The sequence below is a fragment of the Dama dama genome, chromosome 20 (genome assembly GCF_033118175.1).
Source record: "Dama dama isolate Ldn47 chromosome 20, ASM3311817v1, whole genome shotgun sequence".
NCBI lineage: Eukaryota > Metazoa > Chordata > Mammalia > Artiodactyla > Cervidae > Dama > Dama dama.
Window position 1 is genome coordinate 94962510 of NC_083700.1, and position 23908 is coordinate 94986417.

Here is a 23908-nt window from a genome sequence, read left to right on the forward strand (position 1 = left end):
AGAGTCAGGCTATCTTGGCTATACTACTAACTGTGTGAACTTGAGGAACATATTTAAAGTCTCTGAACTGTAGTTTCTTCATCCTTAAAATATTGATGATAATGCCTATTTCATAAGGTTATTTTAGGTTAAATTAGTCAATGTATTGAAGTCATTTAGTCTGGGTTCACACATAGTGCAAACCACACTAATGTTTGATACTATTATTACTATCATTATTATTAGCATTATCTATGGATTCTGCCACAATTCCCTGTCTGGTGTCTCAGCTGGTGGGAAGATTGGGCTACATGCATTTGCCATCATCCTTCTTCCCTTTTCTCCTAAGCTCATGACACGTCTTTCTTCACTTGCACCCCACCATGACCTTAACTTTCCTTCTAAGCATGGACATCCCTAGCCATGTAGGAAGGAAAGAAAATTTAAAAGTCAGCATAGATTTAAACACACACACACACACACACACACACACAATCTTCTGATACTTTTAGCATCCTAGAGCCATTTTATTTCCAAACTTTTCTTTCAATTTTATTTTAAATTTTGTTCTACCCCTTAGGAGAAGAGCTTTGAAGTTCTCCTTGATGTTAAGCTGAGAAAAATAGAAGTGTGTGACCCAGAGAAAGATTTGTAGACTCTTCACTCTCTGATCATTTTGCACATGCTCCCAGAGCAACTTGTCTATTTTTAAAAAATTCAAGCTATCACCCTTACTAAAGGGGCTTCCGATCTAGTCAAGTGCCGAGAATTTATATCAAATTATGGGGTAAAGTAGATATTAATTAGGGAAATGCTTTACCCTCCATTTGTACAGTCTACAACCATATGGAATATATTGTGAGGGCAACAATTTTGGTGACTTTTGAGTTTTCTTTTCTCCAAGAAGAACATTGTTGATTATTTCAACCATTATTTCAAGGATGTGGATTTAAGACTCCTGACTCCTGTTTCCCCATCCTTACTGTGTTGGTTGTCCTTCTCTACAAGATAGTATGAATCAGTGAACAATCATGTCAGTGAAACAAACTAGAGTTTATATAGAAAAGTAATTTTTAATAGGCATAGCTGACCAGTAATGAAACAGATACCCTAACTGTTGATAATGGTGCTCCCATCACAAGACATATTAATCAGTATTATGAGGTGGGGATATTCTCCACTTTTATACTCACCCAGAAAACATACTTTACAGAAGATGTTTGCTACAGATAAGAGGATAACTTTTGAGAATTATAATATCTTTTTCATCTCAGAGATTCTGCTCATTCCAGATTATTCTATTTCACCATATTTCTCAAGAGGTCTAGAGTTCCTGAGGGCCTGCAGCACCTCATGAAGTAGACAAAGGTATAATGTGTGTATCCATCCTTCAGACTCTGGCCAACCAGAGCAAGTGTCATGATGCTTGGGTGGAAGAAACAATATCTGCTTCTTTGCAGCCTTCTTCCACACTTAGCTCAAATGTGCTCATCTCCAGGATCATCTACACAACCCAGCCTACTTCTCCTTCCCCCTCATACAAGCCCAGAAGTATGGAGCCATAGGAATGTGAAAAGCAAACCTATTGTGAGTCTGTAATCCAGTCCTCCGTTCTCTGCTGTGATTCTCCTAATGTTTGCATCTCTATACAGTCCCTGTTTCAGATCCACATTTCGAGATGGATGTCATGTGGCTGGAGGATATGACTGTGATCCTGTGTGTTTTGACGGTCTTCATCACCATGATCATTTCCTCTGCTTACTTTAGATTCAGAGGTAAATGGAATGGGAAGGATGGTAACTCAGAAGGCATCATTCTTCTAACTGATCTCCAGATACAGTCTCTGATTGTAGCTTCTTGAGTCTCCTGGGGTTTCTACAAAAGTGACCTTTCCAGTCCTTGTGCATTAATAGCTGGGGGAAAAACAAAGACCTGTTCATTGTCGCTTGATCTGTTTCTGTATGAAGCTCTCAGTGAATTTGATGTAAGAATAATACCTTAGAGATTTTCTTGCCAGAATTTATACTTTTCTAACATGATGTGTTTGGTACATGTAATGAAATTACATGTGCAATGAAGCTGCCCAAGCAAGATAATAATAGTCTCAGGATAACTTTAAATTCAACTAAATAGAATTTTGGAATAAAGAAAAAAGAGGTGGGGGGAGTGTCCTGTTTAATAAACAAAAGTGGTGGGGAGGGGGACTGAAAGAGGTAATTTTGAGACAAGGTTATACTCAGCCTAGAAAAGGATGGTTGCTTAATGAAAAGAACATAGTTTTTGAATCCGATAAGCTTGGGTTTTATCCTGGCTTAACCATGCTGAGTGACCTTGGGTAAATGGCTTTTCTCTTCTGATCTAATTTTATTTCCTCCACAAAATGGGGAAGATAAGTCATGCCTTATGAGATTATTCAGCTGAGGAATTTTGATGTAAAGATCTAATGTTGTGTACTCAAATAAATATCACATGTACATACATGTGCATATACCTGCTCATACACACACATCAGAGAGGCAGCCAGAGGGGAGGAAGACCAGAAGTGGTCAGATTCTACCCCAGTGAAATCTGTCTTTTCCCCTCTGCTTCTATACCTCTTGAAACATCTACCTCTACTACCTCTCACTGTCTCTGCCTGTTCCCTCAAAATCTTACTGTGATATCAGCTGATATATCACTGAAAAGAAATGAACACAATATAGACTCTTCACAAAAAAGAGAAGAAAGAAAGAAAAGGAGGAAAGAAGGAAGAGAGGAAAGAAAGAAGGAAGGAATGTCAGAGGGAAAGGAGGAAGACTTATGCCCTGTATAAGGGTTCCCTGATTGTAGCCATCTTGAGGCTCCCTGGGGTTTCTACACTTGCAAAGTTAGTGCTTCAGATTCCAATGACAGTCTCAGTTCTGATTTCACACTTGTGATAATTCTAGTAGAACTGGAAGGTCCAGGCTTTTCATCCTGTGATGAAACCATTCAATGCTGTGCATTTTCTTCTATTTTGATCTCAAAGACAGAATTAAAATTTTAATATTATAGTTGATAATTGAACATTATAGAAACTCATAGGCATCTACAAAGGCTGAACCAGGAACATTTCTGAAGCTCTGTTCACAGTAAAGTGTATATTTTTGAAATTCCCTAACACCCAACATTGAAAGTCCTGGCATTATGTGCAAAATATAATCTGCTTATGAAATCAATGGAAGGAAATATAAAACTAGTCATGCGAGAAGAAAAATTTTAATACTGGATTCTTGTGTTCCACCAGTAACCTACAATTCTAAAATGTTCCATTAAAAAATGTATGCAGGGTTATGAAAATATATACCCTTAATTACTAGTAGGCTCTTTCCCTTTAATACAGTGCAAATCTATGATGAGTTATTGTAGACAATACATACAAGCTTTTTACTTAAGCTTAAAAAGGCCTAGAACCACAAAGAATGGGTAGTTTGCTCTCCCATCTTTGCATTCATTGACTCTTGGGTCTCTCTGGACTACTTGTCGAGAGCTGCTAGAGTGGCCGATTAGGATGACAAGAGAAACTAAAGTAACAGTCATGCTTTTATCCCCTTACTGTGGGTGTGTAAGAGGTCAAAAAGGAAAATAGTGCTGGCTCCTCATAGTTCCAGCACTGGACAAGGGTCAGGTGACCTGCAGCACAGGTTGGGGAAATAGTGTCTCACTATAAAGAACACTAGGGCTTCCCTTGTAGCTCTGAAGGTACAGAAACCGCCTGCAATGCAGGAGACCCCAGTTTAATTCCTGGGTCAGGAAGATGCCCTGGAGAAGGGATAGGCTACCCACTCCAGTATTCTTGGGCTTCTCTGGTGGCTCAGTCAGTAAAGAATGCACCTGCAATGCAGGAGATCTGGGTTTGAAATAGTGTCTCACTATAAAGAACACTGCACAAAAGACTCCTGCCATTTTACAAACTCAGAGAACTGGAATGGAACAGTCCTGAGTCAAAGTGGAGAAGAATAACTTAATCAAGATGCCCTCCCCCAATAAAAGGTCTCAGCAGAGGGTACTAAAAATAAAAAAAGCCATTTTAGCTGAGGACCCTAGTAAGGAAGCCTCCAAAATGAGGGACCTGGGCTCGGAATGCAGGTATGCATGTGAACATGGCTGCTGGGAGTGAAGGACCTGGTCCTGGATTGCACCTCCCTCCAGAAGCTGCAAGGCGCTGACTGTGCACCAAGTCTGGTGTGAGGAGCCTGCTAGGCAAATCTTTTGTCACTTCCTATGGTCTGACATAAGGAATCACATATAGTAAGCTGGACCGGAGTCAGACCCTTCATTACCTCTCCAATGTTGAGAAACATTCCACCCTTTATAATTAAACAATTGCAAGGACAAATGTGTGCTTCCCACAGTACAGATTTAAGCTTCTCAGGCCTAGTTTCTACCACCGAGGAAAACAACTCAATCACTATCCTTGCATCCTATGAGGCACAGATTAGTGATAGCTGAAAGCAGAAAGGAGCCTGTAGCCAATATTCATCCACTCAAAAGCCAGGCTTACCAGCTGATTGAGTGGGATTAAAAGAAGAGTTAGAATCAAGGAGAGGTTTTATTGTCTTTCACACTGGAGACCAGAGTTATTAAAAAATGAATCCTGTTTTCAACCACGTGGTAACATAAGGCCATTTCTCAGCACTGCTCCTCTTTGTCCCATGGAGACCAATGAAGGAGTTGCTTTAGCCACTCAAAGATTTTGTCAGTTACTTTTTTTGCTTTCCCAGGTGTTTATGAATAAATCAAGAAAATATACTAATTGATTTGAAAGAGAGATTGTGCAATGTATTTGACTGAAAAGACCCAATTCATTCTACTTATCACCATTTACAGTCTATTAATTCTAATATATCTCACATTGCTAATATTATAGAATCTATAGCAGCAACCTCACAACAGGCCAAAATTGGAAAAGATCAAACTTGACCATAAATTGAAATGCTCTACATTAGCTACTGTTGCTGCTGCTAAGTCACTTCAGTCATGTCCGACTCTGTGCGACCCCATCCCTGGGATTCTCCAGGCAAGAACACTGGAGTGGGTTGCCATTTCCTTCTCCAATGCATAAAAGTGAAAAGTGAAAGTGAAGTCGCTCATTAGATTTTTAAATTTAAAAAAATCAGGAATTCTAGTGGTTAGGACTCCACACTTCCACTGCAGGGTGACTGAAGCTCGATCCCTGCTCTGAGGAACTAAGACCCTGCATCCCGTGGGGTGTGGCCAAAAAAAAAAAAAAAAGAAAAGAAAAGAAAATCAACCATTTCTCATAATCAGGTCAATTTTGTTTTACAAAGAAAAAATAATTGCCTGAAATACTTTTTCAGCAATTTTTCTTAATGTTTTCTCCAGTTCTACCAAGTTTGTATTAGGGTTTAGGATGAATCTCATTGCTTTTTCAGTAACAACTTTCTATGCACCCTTTCACTGAATGAGTTTATCTCTTCTATTATTTGAAAAGTTAATTTTTCCAATTCTGTCTCTTATGTTTCACAACTTTTGAAGTTACATAAGGTTAAAGGGATACATAAGAATAATAAGAATATTTAGAAAAATTTAAAAAGCAAGTCCACAGATTCACTGCAGTTTCTGATGTGCCTTGTGACATTAAGCATCAGATAACATTGTGCAATGATAGCCTTTTCCAAGCAAAGGCACATAATGTAGAGTGATTTACTGCTCTTTGAGTTATGAGAGTGAAGGAGAAAAGAGAAAAAGAGAAAAAAGACAGGAAGAGAAAGTGTATGTGTGTGAATATATATTATTGATTATAGTTTCACCAGGGTATCCATTTACTTCAGTTGCAAAGAGATACTGTTCAAATTAAATCAGACTCCTTTCTAGAATACCTTTATTCCTTACATACATCCTCCCAGCAGAGATTTTCCTCTCATTGATTTAAGCCAGAGAAGTCAAGTTAATGCTTTCTAAATAAAAGTTGTTTCTCATGGCTTTTCCAAAGATGACTTTGGCATCTTGGAAAAGATTGATATGTTCTCAAGTGTGTTTTTATTTCAACTAGTTGCCTTTAGTAAAATGTGAATTTATAATAGCTTGAGTACATTTTATTTCCTCAACAGGTTTCCTACAAAATTAAGGGACTAAGCAAGCACCGAATGTTTCATCTGGGACAATGGATAGACTACGGAGGATCAATAGGCTAAGATCTCCAAGAAAAGTAGCTAAGCCCTCACAATTTAATTTTTCCCTTGCAATTTTATATAAAGCCAAATAATTGCCAGGTGTAGAGCAAATAAAATATGTTTGTTCACTCAAATTTGCATTTCATTTGTAGCTCTTGTACAAACTATGTTAAAGTTAAAATGGATAGAAAAGTAATCAGAAGACAGAAGATAACAAATTAGGATAATGACTGAAATAAAGTCAATAATCTACATGGGAAAATGAAAGTAATTCTGAAAGTAGAAATAAATCTATACCTATCAGAATTAAATGTCATATCTATCAGCAATTAAACATATCTGGGACATCAATCAGGGAAATGCATCAGAAGGCTCTTAGCATGAGCGTCCATAATAAAAATTAAATAAACAGATAACACATCTTCTGTACATTGAGCTAAAAGAATGATCTTGTACATTAAATTAAATATAAGAGGGATAAAGTTTTCAAGTGAAGCCAGAATACTTACTCTGATAAGGGACACAAGGAAAATATTAGTATATAAATTTATTTCAGGATTGGCTTTCATAATGACTGAAGTAACAAAGGCCATGGGGTAGAAACAAGCTCAAGTTATAGTCTAGAAGAAACTTGGAAAAAATTTCCATTCGGTGGGTAACCCACATGGTAGGTAGGAAGATGTGTGTGTGTGTGTGTGTGTGTGTGTGTGTGTGTGTGTGTGTGTGTGTGTGTGTGTGGAAGATGTGTGTGTGTGTGTGTGTGTGTGTGTGTGTGTGTGTGTGTGTGTGCGTGCGTTAAGTCACTTCAGTCATGTCCAACACTTTGTGACCCTGTGGACTGTAGCCCACCAGGGTCCTCTGTCCATGGGATTCTCAAGGCAAAATACTGGCGTAGGAACCTGTGTCTAACCTCTCCTGCATTGGTAGGTGGGTTCTTTACCACCAGTGCTACCTGGGAAGCTCATCAGGGTAACAACCTTTCTGAAAAACTAGAAACCTTCAAGTAAGACACTGACCTACAGAAATACAGGCACTGACTGTGGTTTTTATGCCAGGATATAATGCTTCCCTGGTGGCTCAGCAGTAAAGAATCTACCTGCCAAAGCAGGAGACTCAGATTTGATCCCTGGGTCAGGAAGATCCCCTGGAGAAGGAAATGGCAACCCACTTCAGTATTCTTACCTGGGAAATCCCATGGATAGAGGAGCCTGGCAGGCTATGGTCCATGTGGTTGCAAAGAGTTGGACATGACTGAGTGACTAAACAACAAAAAATTAGATATATAACCTTGTTTAATTTGATTTAAGGAGCAAGAGATTTGGTTGCTGTAAATTTCTCCTTTAAAAAAGTAGAATAATTCTCCAAGGCCTCTATGGAATCATCTTTGTTTTTAAAGGATAGTGTCATCTGGAACAAAATCCTGGTTGAAGCTTATTTCCTTCCAACGTGTCAAGTAGATTATTCCATTATTTTCTGCCTTTTGTATTACCTATTGAAAAGTCAACTATTTGTCTTATTGTTGCTTTTTTGAAGACAATATGTCTTTTATTCTTAGATTGCTTTAAACAGATTTGCGTCAATTTGGTTTTCATAGCCTGACTACAATGTGTTTGATATGGTTTAATTTATATTGATACTGCTTGAGATTAATGTACCTCCATTAATACATGGGTTTAAAAATAACATTCCAAAAACTGATAATGTTTCAGTCATTATTTCTTCAAATATGTCTCCTGCTTTTGGGTGTCTAGTTGTATGTCGGTTAGATCCTTCATTGTGACTCTAATCTCCCTATGTTTTTTCTTTATTTTCTTTTCTTTTTCCTCTCTGTTCTTCAGTTTGGATATTTACAATTAAAGTCTCCCAAATCACTAATCCCATGTTATTTCAGCTGAATAAGCTGCTAAACTCTTTTTAATGAGTTTTTATTTCAGAAGTTATATTTCTCCCTCTGGGAATCCCAAGTATTTTCCTACTATAGACTCCACTTCTATGGTAATGCTATCTTTTAAATATCTTTTCCTCAACATGCCAGGACAAATCAATTAAAGTTATTTTAAACTTATCAGCTAATTTCACCATCTCAGTCAGCTTTGTTCTATTAAGTCTCTTTCTACTGTCCATTTCTCTCCTTAGTTTATGTTCAGATGATTCTGTCCTTTCTCATATGTAAAAACAAATATTGATTTAAGGACATTGTGATGGTATCATTAAATGTGTGTCAACTTGACTACACTTTTCAGAAAGTCCTTTCTTTTGTGTTTCCAGTTAGGGTAGGCCATAAGGAAAATTCTTGGGGGATGGAGAGTGAAAAGGAAGCAGCAGCCATTTTGCAGCTTGTATTATATATGTTGCTGCTGATCTGCTGATTCCTTTCATTGGCATGATGCAGAAGCTAGATCTGAAACTACTCTACTTTCCCATGAATCCTCCTTTGACTTCTCTGAGTTCTAAGTCAAATGTGTATGTCAACTCTGATGAAGGGCTCTAGCTTCTGCAATATATTTTCTTCAACAAGTTGTTGTTGTTCAGTTGCTAAGTCATGTCTGACTCTGTGACCCCATGAACTGCAGCACACCAGACTCCCTTGTCCTTCACTGTCTCTTGGAGTTTGCTCAAATTCATGTCCATTGAGTCAATGATGCTATCTAACCATCTCAGCCTCTGTCACCCCCTTCTCCTTTGGCCTTCAATCCTTCCTAGCATCAGGGTCATTTCAAAGGAGTCAGCTCAGTATCACCTGGCCCAAGTATTCTGTCTATGGGATTCTCCAGGCAAGAATACTGGAGTAGGTTGCCCTTTCCTTCTCCAGGGGATCTTCCTGACTCAGAGATCAAGCAGCATCTCCTGCATCGATGGACAGATTCTTTAACACTGAGCCACCTGGGGAGCCCTCTTCAACAAGATCAGAAATAATAATACATATTTCTGCTTCACTGACTATGCTAAAGCCTTTTACTATGTGTATTACAATGAACTGCATAAAATTCTTAAGAGATGGAAATATCAGACAACCTTACCTGTCTCCTGAGAAACATGTATGCAGGTCAAGAAGCAACAGTTAGAACCAGACATGGAACAAAGGACTGGTTTAAAATTGGGAAGGGAGTGCATCAAGGCTGTATTTTGTCACCCTGCTTATCTAACTTCTATGCAGTGTACATCATGTGAACATCACAAGCTGGAATCAAGATGTCAGGAGAAATATCAATAATCTCAGATACGCAGATGAAGAAAGTGAAGAAAAACTAAAGAGTCTCTCGATGAAGATGAAAGAGGAGAGTGAAAAATCTGGCTTAAAATACAACATTTGAGGAGAACAAGATGGCAGAGGAGTAGGCGGATGTGGAGTACATCTCTCTCCATGGATACATCAGGAATACACCTTCAGACACAGAAGTGCATGAAGAACACCAGCTGAGAGCAGGCAGGAATACCTGACCAGCAGAAAAGAATATATAGAACTATACAAAACTTGGTAAAACAAAGGAACTAGGGGGGAAAAACAGGAGTGTTAGTAGGACTGGACCTGCCCTTGGTGGGTGGAGGAACTGAAGCAAGGCTCTGATCCCTGCATCAGGGCAATTGTCTGAGTCAGAGGAGAAATATTTAAGGCTGAGAGTGAAACAGCTGATCGGTGGCAGCCTAAATGGAATAAGAATCAGAGAGTCCTTGCCACAGCCATACATACCCTGGACAGTGACACAGATCCCCTAGAAGGCACAGCAGCTGGGAGCTATTTAGTGATTGTGGAGCAATGCCAGGGTGAGGGCTGCTGTTGATTGCAAAGAGACGGATCTAGAGGATGTGAGGGAGGAGATTGTGGTGGGAAATGCTTGTGGAGGAAAGCCAGGAGGCCATGGAAGCAAGACGATACTGCTGAGTCATGTGTAGGGGGTGGAGCCATCACCATAGCCCCTCTCTCCCCACATGCTAGCACCCGCAGCTGAACAATAGAGAGGCCGGTCCATCAAACGCCTGACACACTGACCTACAGGGTAAGACCCCACCCAGGGCGCCCCTTCTAAGTGCCTGACGTGCTGACCTACAGAGAAGGACCCCACCCAGGGCGCCCCTTCTAAGTGCCTGACGTGCTGACCTACAGAGAAGGACCCCAGGTGGGGGTGGGGGTGGGGCTCTATGTGCCTGATGCACCAAACAAAAGAGAAGGACCCCAGGCAAGGGGGCCCTCTAAGTGCCTGAATGAGTAGAGCTGTAGAGAAAGACTGGCCAAAGAGGTCTTCTGATTGCCAGCTACAAGAGACTCAAAAAAACACTCTGATAGGGCCATAACCCCTGGGGCAGAGGCAGTCAGTGTCCCTGCACGCTTGGCGCCTCCAGGGTCCCTGCAAGCCAAGCAGCTGCACCACCTTCATGCTGAACACTCACTGGGGCAGAGCTGCCACAGGCGAAAAAAAAGTCTTCAGTTGTGTCTGGCTCTTTGTGGCCCTGTGGACTGTGGGCCCCCAGGCTTCTCTGTTGGGGCGGGGGGTGGTTCTCCAGGCAAGATACCAGAATATATTGGCCAATACTAGTTGCCATATCCTTCTGAGTTCAGTTCAGTTCAGTCCCTCAGTCATGTCCGACTCTTTGCAACCCCATGAACCACAGCACGCCAGGCCTCCCTGTCCATCACCAACTCCTGGAGTTTACCCAAACCCATGTCCACTGAGTCAGTGATGCCATCCAACCATCTCATCCTCTGTCATCCCCTTTTCCTCCTGCCCCCAATCTTTCCCAGCATCAGGATCTTTTCAAATGAGTCAACTCTTCGCATCAGGTGGCCAAAGTATTGGAGTTTCAGCTTCAGTATCAGCCCTTCAAATGAACACCCAGGAATGATCTCCTTTATGATGGGCTTGTTGGATCTCCTTGCAGTCCAAGGGACTCTCAAGAGTCTTCTCCAACACCACAGTTCAAAAGCATCAATTCTTCGTCCCTCAGCTTTCTCTATAGTCCAACTCTCACATCCATACATGACCACTGGAAAAACCATAGCCTTGACTAGCCAGACCATTGTTGGCAAAGTAATGTTTCTGCTTTTTAATATGCTATCTAGGTTGGTCATTTAACTTTCCTTCCAAGGAGTAAGCGTCTTTTAACTTCATGGCTGAAATCACCATCTGCAGTGATTTTGGAGCCCCCCCCCCCCCAAAAATAAAGTCTGACACTGCTTCCACTGTTTCCCCATCTATTTCCCATGAAGTGATGGGACCAGATGCCATGATCTTAGTTTTCTGAATGTTGAGCTTTAAGCCAACTTTTTCACTCTTTCACTTTCATCAAAAGGGTTTTTAGTTCCTCTTCACTTTCAGCCATAATGCCTACCCTACCCCAAACTCCAGCAATAGGATTTTGTCAACAATCTGCATCCTTTACTTTTCTAAGAATTATCCATGATACAGTGTGATTGATATGATTTTCAGTAATTTTGTCCATAGAACAGTCTCTATCATCAGAATAAAGGTTTGAAATAATACATTATTAATCATTTTCTTCTATTTTGTCTTCTTCATGTAATTTACTCCATTTTTACACATGAGTAGGGCTATCATCTGCAAATTTTTCATATAGATGGTATCAATTCCTATCGTCTCCCTGTTCCAAAATTTCTAATATACTTGCCCTCCTCAGAGTTCCCAATGTGATTTTCCAACTCCTCATTAGTGAGAAGTACTTCTAAAAGGCATAGTCTAAAGGAAAAGTGAACAGTATTGATGAAACAGGAGGATGTGTTGGGCAGGAAAAGAGTCTGAGAAGAGTAAAGAAGTTAATAACCATGCCCAGGTGTATTTTTTGAAAGATCATAAAAATGGGGATACTGATACTCAACACAGAAATACAGGAGGTGGGAAAACAGAATTAAGAGCACTGAAGGGAAAGGTATATCAATTCTGAGTGCTGATTTTGATATGTCTGTGGTGAAGACAGCTAGCTGGCAAGTGTATCAGGATCTGGTCTCAGGTCATGACTAGTGAGATAATGAAATTATCAACTTAACAGAAATATATGAATGCATAAAATTAGATGATATTGCACAAGAAAATAAAACTATAGGGTAGCAAAGGTAAAAGAGCTTTCTGTAATACAAACATTTTAGAGAACCATCAAAACAGGATTATGGGGAGAAATATCTGACAGATACAGGGTTATTGAAGCCATTACTGTTTTTATCAGAAACTTTGCTAAACTAAATCTCATATTGCTTCTTTGGTACAAATTGCTAACTGCTAGAGAGTGAAAGTTATGACCAACCTAGATAGCATATTAAAAAGCAGAGACATTACTTTGCCAACAAAGGTCCGTCTGGTCAAGGCTATGGTTTTTCCAGTGGTCATGTATGGATGTGAGAGTTCGACTGTGAAGAAAGCTGAGCGCCAAAAAATTGATGCTTTTGAAATGTGGTGTTGGAGAAGACTCTTGAGAGTCGCTTGGACTGCAAGGAGATCCAACCAGTCCATCCTAAACGATATCAGTCCTGGGTATTCATTGGATGGACTGATGCTGAAGCTGAAACTCCAATACTTTGGCCACCTGATGCGAAGAGTTGACTCATTGGAAAGGACCCTGATATTGGGAGGGATTGGGGGCAGGAGGAGAAGGGGACGACAGAGGATGAGATGGCTGGATGGCATCACTGACTTGATGGGCATGAGTTTGAGTAGACTCCAGGAGTTTGTGACAGACAGGGAGGCCTGGCGTGCTGCGATTCATGGGGTTGCAAAGAGTCGGATATGACTGAGCAACTGAACTGAACCGAGAGAGTGAAAAAATCCACTCCTTATGACTAGTCGTGCTGGCCATAATACTTGAAAACTCAGTTCACTGAATTTTATACTAGTGCTTTATCTAACCTGAGGCTATTATTAAAATGTAATGGGGCATTGTGGTAGAATGTCATATTTCAAGGATGACAAATAAAATACTAACACTTCAATACAAATTAGTTTATCAAAACCCAGTAATGACCAATGAGGAAATGAAGCCCAAGACAATGTGACTTTAATGAGCTCATTTACTTTCTTGTCACACATCTTAATTGTGAAAAACAACATTGCATTTCAATCAAGTGAGGTTCTTTCCTCCAAGAAGCAACAGTGATGTTCGTAAAAGTTGGAAATATTTCTAGATCTGACCAAGGAAGAGGCAGTAAAAAACATTTTCCTAGGTCATTTTAAGTATTTTCCTTAACTTATAGTGTTTGTGACTCTAAAATTTAGGTATAACAACTTAAAATAGTGTAATAATATGTATATTTTAAAATCAATGTATGAATTGCAATACGGACCATGATGGTTTCAGGCTTAGAGAAAAAGAAATGAATAATCTGTATACCTGTACAACCCTAGGAAAAAATGTCCTTTTCAATTTACTCTTCAGACCTAACTATACTGAACAAAATATTCCTATTATAAAATTTCAGTCCTGAAGGAAAGTGAAGGATTTCCAGATATAACGTATTCTCAGAAAGATGCTGAACTCAAACTCTATGACTCATTTAATTCTATCATCAAAGAAGTATATTAACATGTTCCTAATTCTCATCCACCATGCATATCTCACAGAGGAACTTTTCAAATCACCGGGGACCTAAGAGAGGAGCAAGACTGCTTAAAAAAAGCCATTATTACAACAGTCCTATTCCTTAGCATCACTAATTGTCTTCTCCTCTTGCTTTATTTCTCCTAATTTCTGAGCCCAAAACATTGATAATCTTAAAAGTCCAATTTAAAACTCCACCTCCAGAAATCTTTTTTTGAGGTGTTAGGTCCCCATCGAACTTTTCCTTCTGTAATCTAGCATTTTGGATTACAGTGTAACAGTTCACTCTCTTAAAGTCTCATGTAGACACTTATGCATTGCCCTGGATTGTTTTTTGTACTGTGAAAGACAAGTATATCATGTCTAAATGTGTTCCTTTTCCCAATACATTTCACTAAGTGTCATTTGTAGTTATCACATAAATACAAATTAAGACCCAGTGAGATAATACCACATGCCAACAAAAATAGCTAAAGTTTAAAATGCTGTGTAGTAATCCTGGAGATCAAAACAGTCAATCCTAAAGGAAATCAACCCTGAATATTCATTGGAATGACTGATGCGGAAGCTGAAGCTCCAATACTTCGGCCACCTGATGTGAAGTCGACTCATTGGAAAAGACCTTGATGCTGGGAAAGATTGAAGGCAGGAGAAGAAGGGGACAACAGAGGATGAGAAGGTTGGATGGCATCACCGACTCAATGGACATGGGTTTGAGCAAGCTTCAAGAGTTGGTGAAGGACAGGGAAGCCCGGCGTGCTGCAGTCCATTGGGTCACAACGAGTCGGACACGACTGAGCAACTGAAAAACAATAATAATCCTCTTCATCTATATGAATTATATTTTCTTTATAATTACAAGTAATATCAGTATGCATGTGTGTGCATGCTAAGTCACTACTGTCATGTCTGGATCTTTATGACCCTATGTATTGTAGCCTGCCAGGAATTTTCCAGGCAAGAAAGCTGGAGTGGGTTGCCATGCTCTCCTCCAGGGGATCTTCCTGACCCAGGTATCAAACTCACATCTCTCAAGACTCCTGCATCAGCAGGGGATTCTTTACCATTTGTGCTACCTGGAAAGCCCTAATATCAGTATACAGCTATTATTTTCCAGGTTTTTTTTAAATCCCTTTACACTGAAACTGCTTTCATCATTACATTTTAAGTATATATACTAGTCATTATTCTCCAGAGAAACAGAACCAATAGGATATATGTAGAGATATATAACTTATATGTTAAAGGAATATGTTATAAGAATGTGTTATAATATGTTATAGGAATTGGATCACATGGCTGCAGATATCAGTTGAAGTACCACAATCTTCCAACTGCAAGCTGGAGAACCAGGAAAGCTGGTGGTATAATTCAGTCCAAATTCAAGACCTGAGAACCAGGGGAATTGAAGGTGTAACTCCCAATCTAAGGCCTAAGAATAGAGGGTCATTGGTGTTAAGTTCTGGAGTCTGAAGGCCTGAGAACCAGGATCTCTGATGTCCGAGGTCAGGAGAATGTGGACATCTCAGCTTAAGAAGAGACAGAATTTGCCCTTCCTCCACCTCTTTGATTTATTCAGACCATCAACACATTGGATGATGTCTTTCCATCTTGGGGAGATCTAACTGCTTTATTCAGTCTACTGATTAAGATCTCAAACTCTTTGGGCAACACACTTACAGACACACCCAGAAGTATTTTGTCACTTATCTGGGGGTCCCTTAGCTCAGTCAAGTTGACAACATAAAATTAACCATCAAAGCATATGTCCTGAAAACCAACCATCTTCTATTTTGTAACTTCCTCCAATTTAAGTCTCAGTTTGCAAGTCAAAATTTTAGTCCTTTTATATTTCTGACTATGGTATGTTTGGATTATTTAAGGGAAACATTTAGATTTTATGATATGTTTAGTTGTTTCTCAGCATACCACTTTTCCTATACATGAGATAGTCTCCTAGCTTGAGATCTTAATTATGGTACAATTGTACTTGCCTTAGGTAATTTCTCACATAAATTTGCAAGGAAGATACATAGGTGATATATTTTAGGAGTCTTAGAATATATATGGAAATTTTAATTTGCTTTCATACATTGGAAATTATTTGGGTTTACACAAAAGTATAGGCTCTTGGTCCAAAATGCTTTTTCCTCAAAGTTTTATACTGCTGGTTCTACGGTCTTCAAGTGTCCTATGTTTTGTATGAGAAGTTGAATGTCCATCATTGTAGAAAACTTGTTACAGAAGCAGTGAGTAATATTGAAGTTGTATAAGTTCAAGTCTAATTAGTTAGATATGGGGACAGTGTACACCAGAGGCCATGTTGGTACTCCATGACATCCACAGAACAGTGGAGATCAAGGTAAAGGTCTACATTTTCTAGATAAAACAAAATTGGAGAAAGAAGAACCCCTTTGATTGTGACATTCTGTACAGTTAAGTTCTAGTGCATAAACCAATATTAGCAATCATTTTTATGTAAATTACAAGGGTCATTCAAGAAGACTTGAAAAATAGAGAGATACATAGAGACAAACAAAGATAATGCCTTAAGTATCATGCAAGCCACAACACTTGAGAACTGCCTACAATAAACTTGGGAGTGTACAATTTTGAAAAGAGAATAGAGTCTCTCCCAAGACAGATATAAATCTAATTCCATATTGGAATATTTGGAATATATTTTTCAGGGAAAACATTAAGTGGTATTATTTGGAAGTAGAAGATTAACTCAAGTATCATAGCTATGACCCATTTCTTTGGCGATTGCAGTCCAGGTAAAGGAAGCCTGATACTTCTGAAACTGCTTGACTTAGAAACAAGTCAGGACAAGACACACTGTGACACCTCTCAGAAAAGGAAATTCCTGATTCACAAGCTTAGGGAACTGATGGGTATTTTGGACATCAGCAAATTAGGACCAATTTGGACTCTATCTGATCCTCTTTTGACAGAAGGGAAAACCCTTGAATAGTAGCAAGACAGGGACAAAAGAAGTTTATATTAGAGTGAGCACAGCCCTTTTCTGGCTCTTAGCTCTCACTTTGTTCTTTCTTTTGTTGGCGTGCTATTCTTCTGGAGACATCGTGAAATATACGGATGGTGTGCTACCTCCCTCTCCGTGTGGACTTTGATTTTCATCTCTGGCAGGAAGCAGAGCCTTAATGTAAGTCTCCACTGGGACAAACACGCTTTTTTTTCTTTTTTGTCATTTCTAAAAGTTTTATTTTGTTCTTCTTGTAATATACCTGGTCAATGAGAGAGTCACTTTTTTAATATCATCAAATTTATAATCCCCTGCTTTATTTATTTTTAAAATTAATTTATTTTTTATTGAAGGATAATTCCTTTACAGAATTTTGCTGTTTTCTGTGAAACCTCAACATGAATCAGCCATAGGTATACATATATCCCCTCCCTTTTGAAACTCCCTCCATACTGAAGAATTTATTTACAGGGCAACAGTGGAGAAACAGACATAGAGAATACACTTATGGACATGGGGAGAGGGGAGGAGAGGGTGAGATGTATGGGAAGAATAACATGGAGACTTACATTTGCTGTATGGCTCAGGAAACTCAAACAAACACACTTTTGTCCTGTCGTTCTTTCCCTTGTCCTGATTTTTTTGCCTGACTGCTGTTGGACAGGCCTTCCTACACAGTTGTAGTGGGAAGGTCAACAGGGTAGATCATTGTTGGGTTTATGGGTCTAAAACATTTGGTGCCACTTTAGTTCATGGAATGAAGCTCAACTCAAATTTAAATGGCTCAGTCTCCACTGACTGAAGTTTAACTCTTTTGTAGAAAGTTCTCAGTACCTTGGAGTGGTAAGGTTCCTAGCCATGTCTCTGTTTCTTACTTGCCTTGGGAATATTGTCTGTTTAATCAGTGGATAGTAAGTAACAAGAAGAGAGGATTTAGATTCTGTAAGCTTGCCTAAATATCTCTACTTCTTTTCTATTTCCTGTATCTATTATTGGAAGGAATTATTATAAAAGAGACTAATGTTTAGGTATCTATGGCCCACAAGAAGATAAAAGCCTCTAGAATTAAAATATCAAACTTTAAGCAAAATGAGAAAGAGTTTCAGTAAGTAGGATTTTTTTTTTTTCATTTATTCTTACTAGTTGGAGGCCAATCACTCCACAATATTGTAGTGGGTTTTGTCACCTATTGACATGAATCAGCCATGGATTTACATGTATTCCCCATCCCGATCCCCCCTCCCACCTCCCTCTCCACCCGATTCCTCTGGGTCTTCCCAGTGTACCAGGCCCGAGCACTTGTCTCATGCATCCAACCTGGGCTGGTGATCTGTTTCACTATATAAAATATACATGTTTCGATGCTATTCTCTCGAAACATCCCACCCTTGCCTTCTCCCACAGAGTCCAAAAGTCTGTTCTGTACATCTGTGTCTCTTTTTCTGTTTTGCATATAGGGTTATCATTACCATCTTTCTAAATCCCATATATATGTGTTAGTATGCTGTAATGTTCTTTATCTTTCTGGCTTACTTCACTCTGTATAATGGGCTCCAGTTTCATCCATCTCATTAGAACTGATTCAAATGAATTCTTTTTAATGGCTGAGTAATATTCCACAGTGTAAATGTACCACACAGTAAGTAGGATTTTTTGCACATTTTATTCATGAACTTGAAAGTGCAGAATAGGAAGATTAATGTGATCTCCATTCTTATTCACTATGTAGCCCCCAAATTCTTAAAGAAACTACACTTGTTTACTAGTCCCAGAGAAGTATAATGACTGAGTAATGAATTAGGGTTTGGAACTATGGCATTCAGAAGGGTATGAAATGAATCTGCTTTTGTTGCTCTGGCTCTTATGCTATTGAATCTGCTCTTTCTTTTTGCTTACGTGTGACTCTTACATGGAGATTGCTCATGATTTGGATTATATGCTACTCCTCCCTGTATGTGTGCTTTCATCACCATGTGATAAGCTTCAGGTGAAGGAAGAGTTCCATGGAGATGTCAAAGAGGACCTTCCCTGTGGGTCTTCCCTGTGAAAAGAGAATCTTCAATAATTAATTGGTCAACAGCTAGGTGTGATTGGGCTGAGGTCTTTCTCTAGTGACACTAACTCTTTATTTAATATAAATGGTAAAACCCCTATTCTCACACTTCTGTGTTCTTTTATCAGGGAAGGGGAATTTTAGAATTTAATGGAATGAGCACTTAACAAGGCATGAGGTTAAACCCTAAAATGCCCTTGTTCTGTTTGTTAATGTAGGAGAAAACATATGAATAACACAAGCTACCTTTTTTTCCCCCTTGTGCTTATTTAACCATGTAAGAGAACTTTCAAGAGTGCAGGTTTAACACTCAAACGATTCAGCTGGGGGTACCTCCCACTGCTGCCTCACTTACCTTCCAGTGTCTGCAGTAGACAAAAAATGAGTACGGAGAAAAATATCATCAGTACAGTCAGGATCACACATTTATCATATATCCAAGAACTATACAATGGGTATAGGTCATCTGAATCAGTGACTGGAAAAGAGGGAGGGTTAAAAAAAAAAAGTTATTTTTTAAACAAAATGAAATAGAATTGGAAAAGATGCACAAATAAGGGAAACGTGTGTAGAGCTCACTTGATAAGAAGATGGAGCATTGATAAAGGAAAATCTGCCTTCTAGCCCTCATTTACTTGTATTTTCTGAGACCAGCTTGTGACAGCATCTCCAGCTTTATGACAAGATAAGACTTGCTAGTTTGGATGAACTAGGGTGCACATGCAGTTTGGACTGAGTCTTGAATGCAAACTGTGAAGTTCCATCTCTACTCACTGATCCACAGATAACTGAACACAGACTCTAATTTGTTTTTATACTCTTGGTTAGGAGATATAGAAGCAAAATGTTCCAGAAATGTCATAGATATAATACAGTGGGCCTCTGTGAAGGTGGCTAAAACAAAATTATTTGTAACTGCAGCTCAGTGGTGGAAGGCAAAATTTGAATATGCACTGGATATGATCACAATATTGAAGGAGCTCAATCTATTTAAATAACAAATGGACAAACAGTGATAAAAGGGAGTCATCATCACGCAATTCAAATCTTTAAAGTCTGTCATAGTGATAAAACCCTGGAAGAACCAACTGAAAAGTTAGAGATAGTAGTCTTCATTTCATTAATGCCAAATGTTGTCACTAAAATGTACACTCCAGGAGGTCAGGGTCGTCTCATTTTTTGTTTATTGCTGAATCCCCTGTTCTTAGAAATAAGTCTGGCCCTTATTAAATAGTTGTTGAACGAATTAGAACTACAAAAACAATATTAAGCATAAATCCAAAACAGATTCAAAATAATTTTAGATATTTCAATTATAAGACAAAATCTTATAAAACATTATGCATATTATATTCCCAAAATTGAAATAAACAAGAAATATTAGAAAAGTAAGAAATATATGCAGTACAGAAAATGAGACTTGGTACCTGTGGAAAGTAGTAAATAGATGGAATTGAAACATAACATCTAAAATAGAGAATCTGAAGGTGGGTTCCAAAACAGAGTAGTTATATTTCAGGAGGTAACTGATAAACTAAATAAAAAATGGGAAGACACGAACATGAAGAGAAAACAGAAAATAAAAAAGAGAAGGAAAGAGACATATACCATGGAGTAGAAAGTTCTGATTGATAGTTATCTACAGCTGTAAAAAAAGAGGAGTTAAAGAATGGAAAAAGGGAGGAATTTGAAACAATGGTAGTTGACAATTTTTGAGACCTCATTAAAAAAACACTAATCAGAAAATCAGGGAACCCTACAAATATATATTATGAAAAAATTTTTAAATCCCACAGTAACATATGTACACATGTGCACACATGTGTGCGTGCGCGCGCACACACACACACACAGCCAAATAAAATTTCTTTAATCAGTCAGAGGATAAAACAGTTCACATTCAAGAGTCACAGTCAAACTGACAGCAGGTTTCTGAATAGAATAGAAGCCAAAATAGTGACATAATATATTCAATGCACTGGAAGAAAATAACTTCCAACCTAAAATGCTGTAACTATTGAAATAAAGTTGAGGTAAAGGTTGCCAGTCAGAATGTTAGTATTTGGAAAGTCTGAGATGCAAGAAAGAATAAATGTATTTAAAAAACTGTAATTATATAGATAAACTTAAATAAAGAATGGTATATAAAGCAATGGTTGTAATAACCTCTTCTGAGGCTTAACTATACACAGCATTAAAATTCCGAACAACCACAATATTAACTCAACAAGGTTAAATGCTATTGAATTAGTCTAAAGTTGTTTTATCTTCTAATGGTGTTTAAAGTATTAATTCACCTTGGACTTGGTAAGTTAAGTGTATGTACTACAATTTCTAAGGGAATCACTTAGATAATAGAAATGCTGTATAAATTATATGCCAATTATAAGTGAAAACAGATGGAATTGTTTGAAATTATAAAAATAAAAATGGAATTACTAAAAATATACAACAAAAGTGAATGCAAGAATGGAAACATACATAAAAGAGGAAGGTCACAAAATATTAATAAGCACAAAATATTATTAGAGATTTGAAACATCAATAAGCAAAAGGGATAAATGATCCATTTAAATGACAATTATCATCAACATCAATTTAAACATTAAAATGTAATTATATGATTTTTTGCAAGAAGAATATAAAAACATAAGCACACAGACAAATTTAAATAGAGATTTTTATAAGGTTGAGGGTTAAAAAAAGATATACAATGCAAACAAAAGATTACCAGTGTAGCTATACTACATTTAACAAAATAGATACTAAGGCAAGAAAGCATTATTACCTACACTGTAATGATTAATATTCTCTTTCATCAGTAACATTTATCAATTTTAAATGAATGCATAACTAATATGGCTTCAAATTAAAGAAGTGTAAAGAAAAATTGAAAAATTAAATCATTTATATTCAAGGCAATTTTGATATTTTGGACTCCAGTTTTTATCATTTTTTAAATTTACTTTCTATATTTCCCCTATTTCTTATTTCTCTGTTTCCTTTTTACTGAATTTTTGAAGTACTTTGGGCTTTTTATTATTGCATTTTAATTTATCTTTTGTGCTTTGAAATTCTATCATTTTACACAGTTTTGTTTATTTTTTCTGTTTCAATGATTGCACTAGGCATTAAAATATACATATTCAACTTTCTACAACCTACTTGGAATCACAATTTTACCACTACAATTAGGTCCATTTAATTGTCACTACTTTATGTTGTAGTTGTCTTATACATTACGTCTATATCTGGATACATTAAAATCCAGTGGGACAATATTGATTTTTGTTTTCCACTATCAAAAGTTCTGGAAGGTTTTTTTGTATGTTTGTTTGTTTTTACTTACCTCCATTACTATGATCTGAATTTTCGTGTCCCTCTCAAAATTTATATGTCAAAATCCTAACACCGAATGTGATGGCATTAGTAAGGGTAGCTTTTGGGAAGTCATGAGGTTGGAACCTTCATGAATAGGATTAGGGTTATTATAAAGGAGACGACACTAAGTTCCCCGGGGCCCTTGTGCCATGTTAGGACATAGTGAAAAGGCGCCAGCTGTGAAACAGGAAGAAGGCCCTCACTAGAATATGATCATCCTGGCACTTTAATCTTTGACGTTTCAGCCTCCAGAACTGTAAGAAATTAATTTCTATTGTTTATAAGCTGCCAGATCTGTGGCATTTTGTTATAGTAGCCTCAGTGGACTAAGACCAAGCCAGTGACTTGCAGTGATGGTATCTTTGTCCAGAGTCAATTTATGGGACAACATGGAGAGAAATAGCCAATGGTTTTTCAAGAACTCAAGAGAAGGACATAATAGATTTATCCAACTATTTACCATTTCTCCTGTGCTCTGCTTAGTCACTCAGTCATGGCAGACTCTTTGTGACCCCATGGACCGTAGCCCACCAGGCTCTGCTGTCCATGGAGATTCTCCAGGCAAGAATACTGGAGTGGGTTGCCATGCTCTCCTCCATGGGATTTTCCCAACCCAGGGTCTCCTGCATTGCAGCTGGATTCTTTACCAGCTGAGCCACACAGGAAGCCCACCATTTCTCTTAACTCTTCCTTACTTCCTTAATTCTTAATGTTCATATTTCCTTCTGGTATTATTTCCCTTCTGTTTGAAAAAAATTTTTAAGCAATGCTTCTCAATAGCTAACCTGAAACTAATGGTGTGTAGGTACATGATAGATAGATGATAGATAAATATGTAGATGTTAGAAGGTTAGATAAATAGATACATAGATAGGTACTGCAGCATGTAAATTGTAGTCTGACATTGGTTTAGGGTGTTCAGACCTCCCATACTGTTAGAATTTCATCTTGTACAGTCTTACATAGTTTTACTACTTTCTAATTAACTTCATAGGGTTGGCCTTTGTGTTCATCTTTGTAAGGATTTGAGACTTGGGTTTATAAATGGAGGTGCAAATGGTTTATATATACTTGGACATGCAAATAGTTTATATATAACTGGAGATGCAAATGATTTATAACTGGAGATGAAAATGTGCTTTGTTTGTGGGCAATTAAGAAATACGTAATAGATTGGGAAAAGCCGTAGCAAATAATAAAGGAATTCTTTTGTTTACTTTGACAGTCATTGTTCTACATAAATATTTCCCAGTGATTGCAAACTGATGAAAAGTATTGCTAAATTCTCAGATATTAGCATCATAAGGCATATGGCATAGTATAATTGCACTTCTAAATGACACCTAAATATATAGTAAAGAGAGTTAAGAGATAGCTTTCAATAGTTTTGAAACTGAGTAGATAATAAAAACAAGCAAAAATTTACATTTTAATTTTTTCATTAATTTTTCAAAGAAGATCTCTAACCCACAACTGCTTATGAATCATAACTTAGAGTCAATCTATAAGTAGCATCAATAATTGGGTTTTACAATGGAAAAAGATATATAAACATGTAACTAAATCACTTTACAGCAAAAAGTAACTTAACATTGTAAATCACCTATAGTTCAATAAAATAAATTTTTTTTAAAAATTGGGTTTTGTCCAAGTGCCCCTCCACAGATGATTGATTTAAGAAGATGTGAGATACACACACACATACACAGGAAAGTTACTCAACCATAAAAAAGAACTAAATGTTGCCACTTGCAGCAAGATGGACAGACCTACAGAATATCATATAAAGTGAAATCAGATAAAGACAAATAC

At 37.9% G+C, this 23908-nt stretch overlaps 1 protein-coding gene across 1 annotated transcript in view; it reads left to right on the forward strand.

Moving 5' to 3' along the window:
* The window catches only part of LOC133039991 (putative selection and upkeep of intraepithelial T-cells protein 1 homolog), a 52663-nt gene that overhangs the window by 23569 nt on the left and 5186 nt on the right, over positions 1-23908 (forward strand). Inside the window, exon 6 of the mRNA XM_061119752.1 lies at positions 1632-1754. Coding sequence (XP_060975735.1) covers positions 1632-1754 — 123 coding nt within the window. The remainder of the gene's footprint in view (positions 1-1631; positions 1755-23908) is intronic.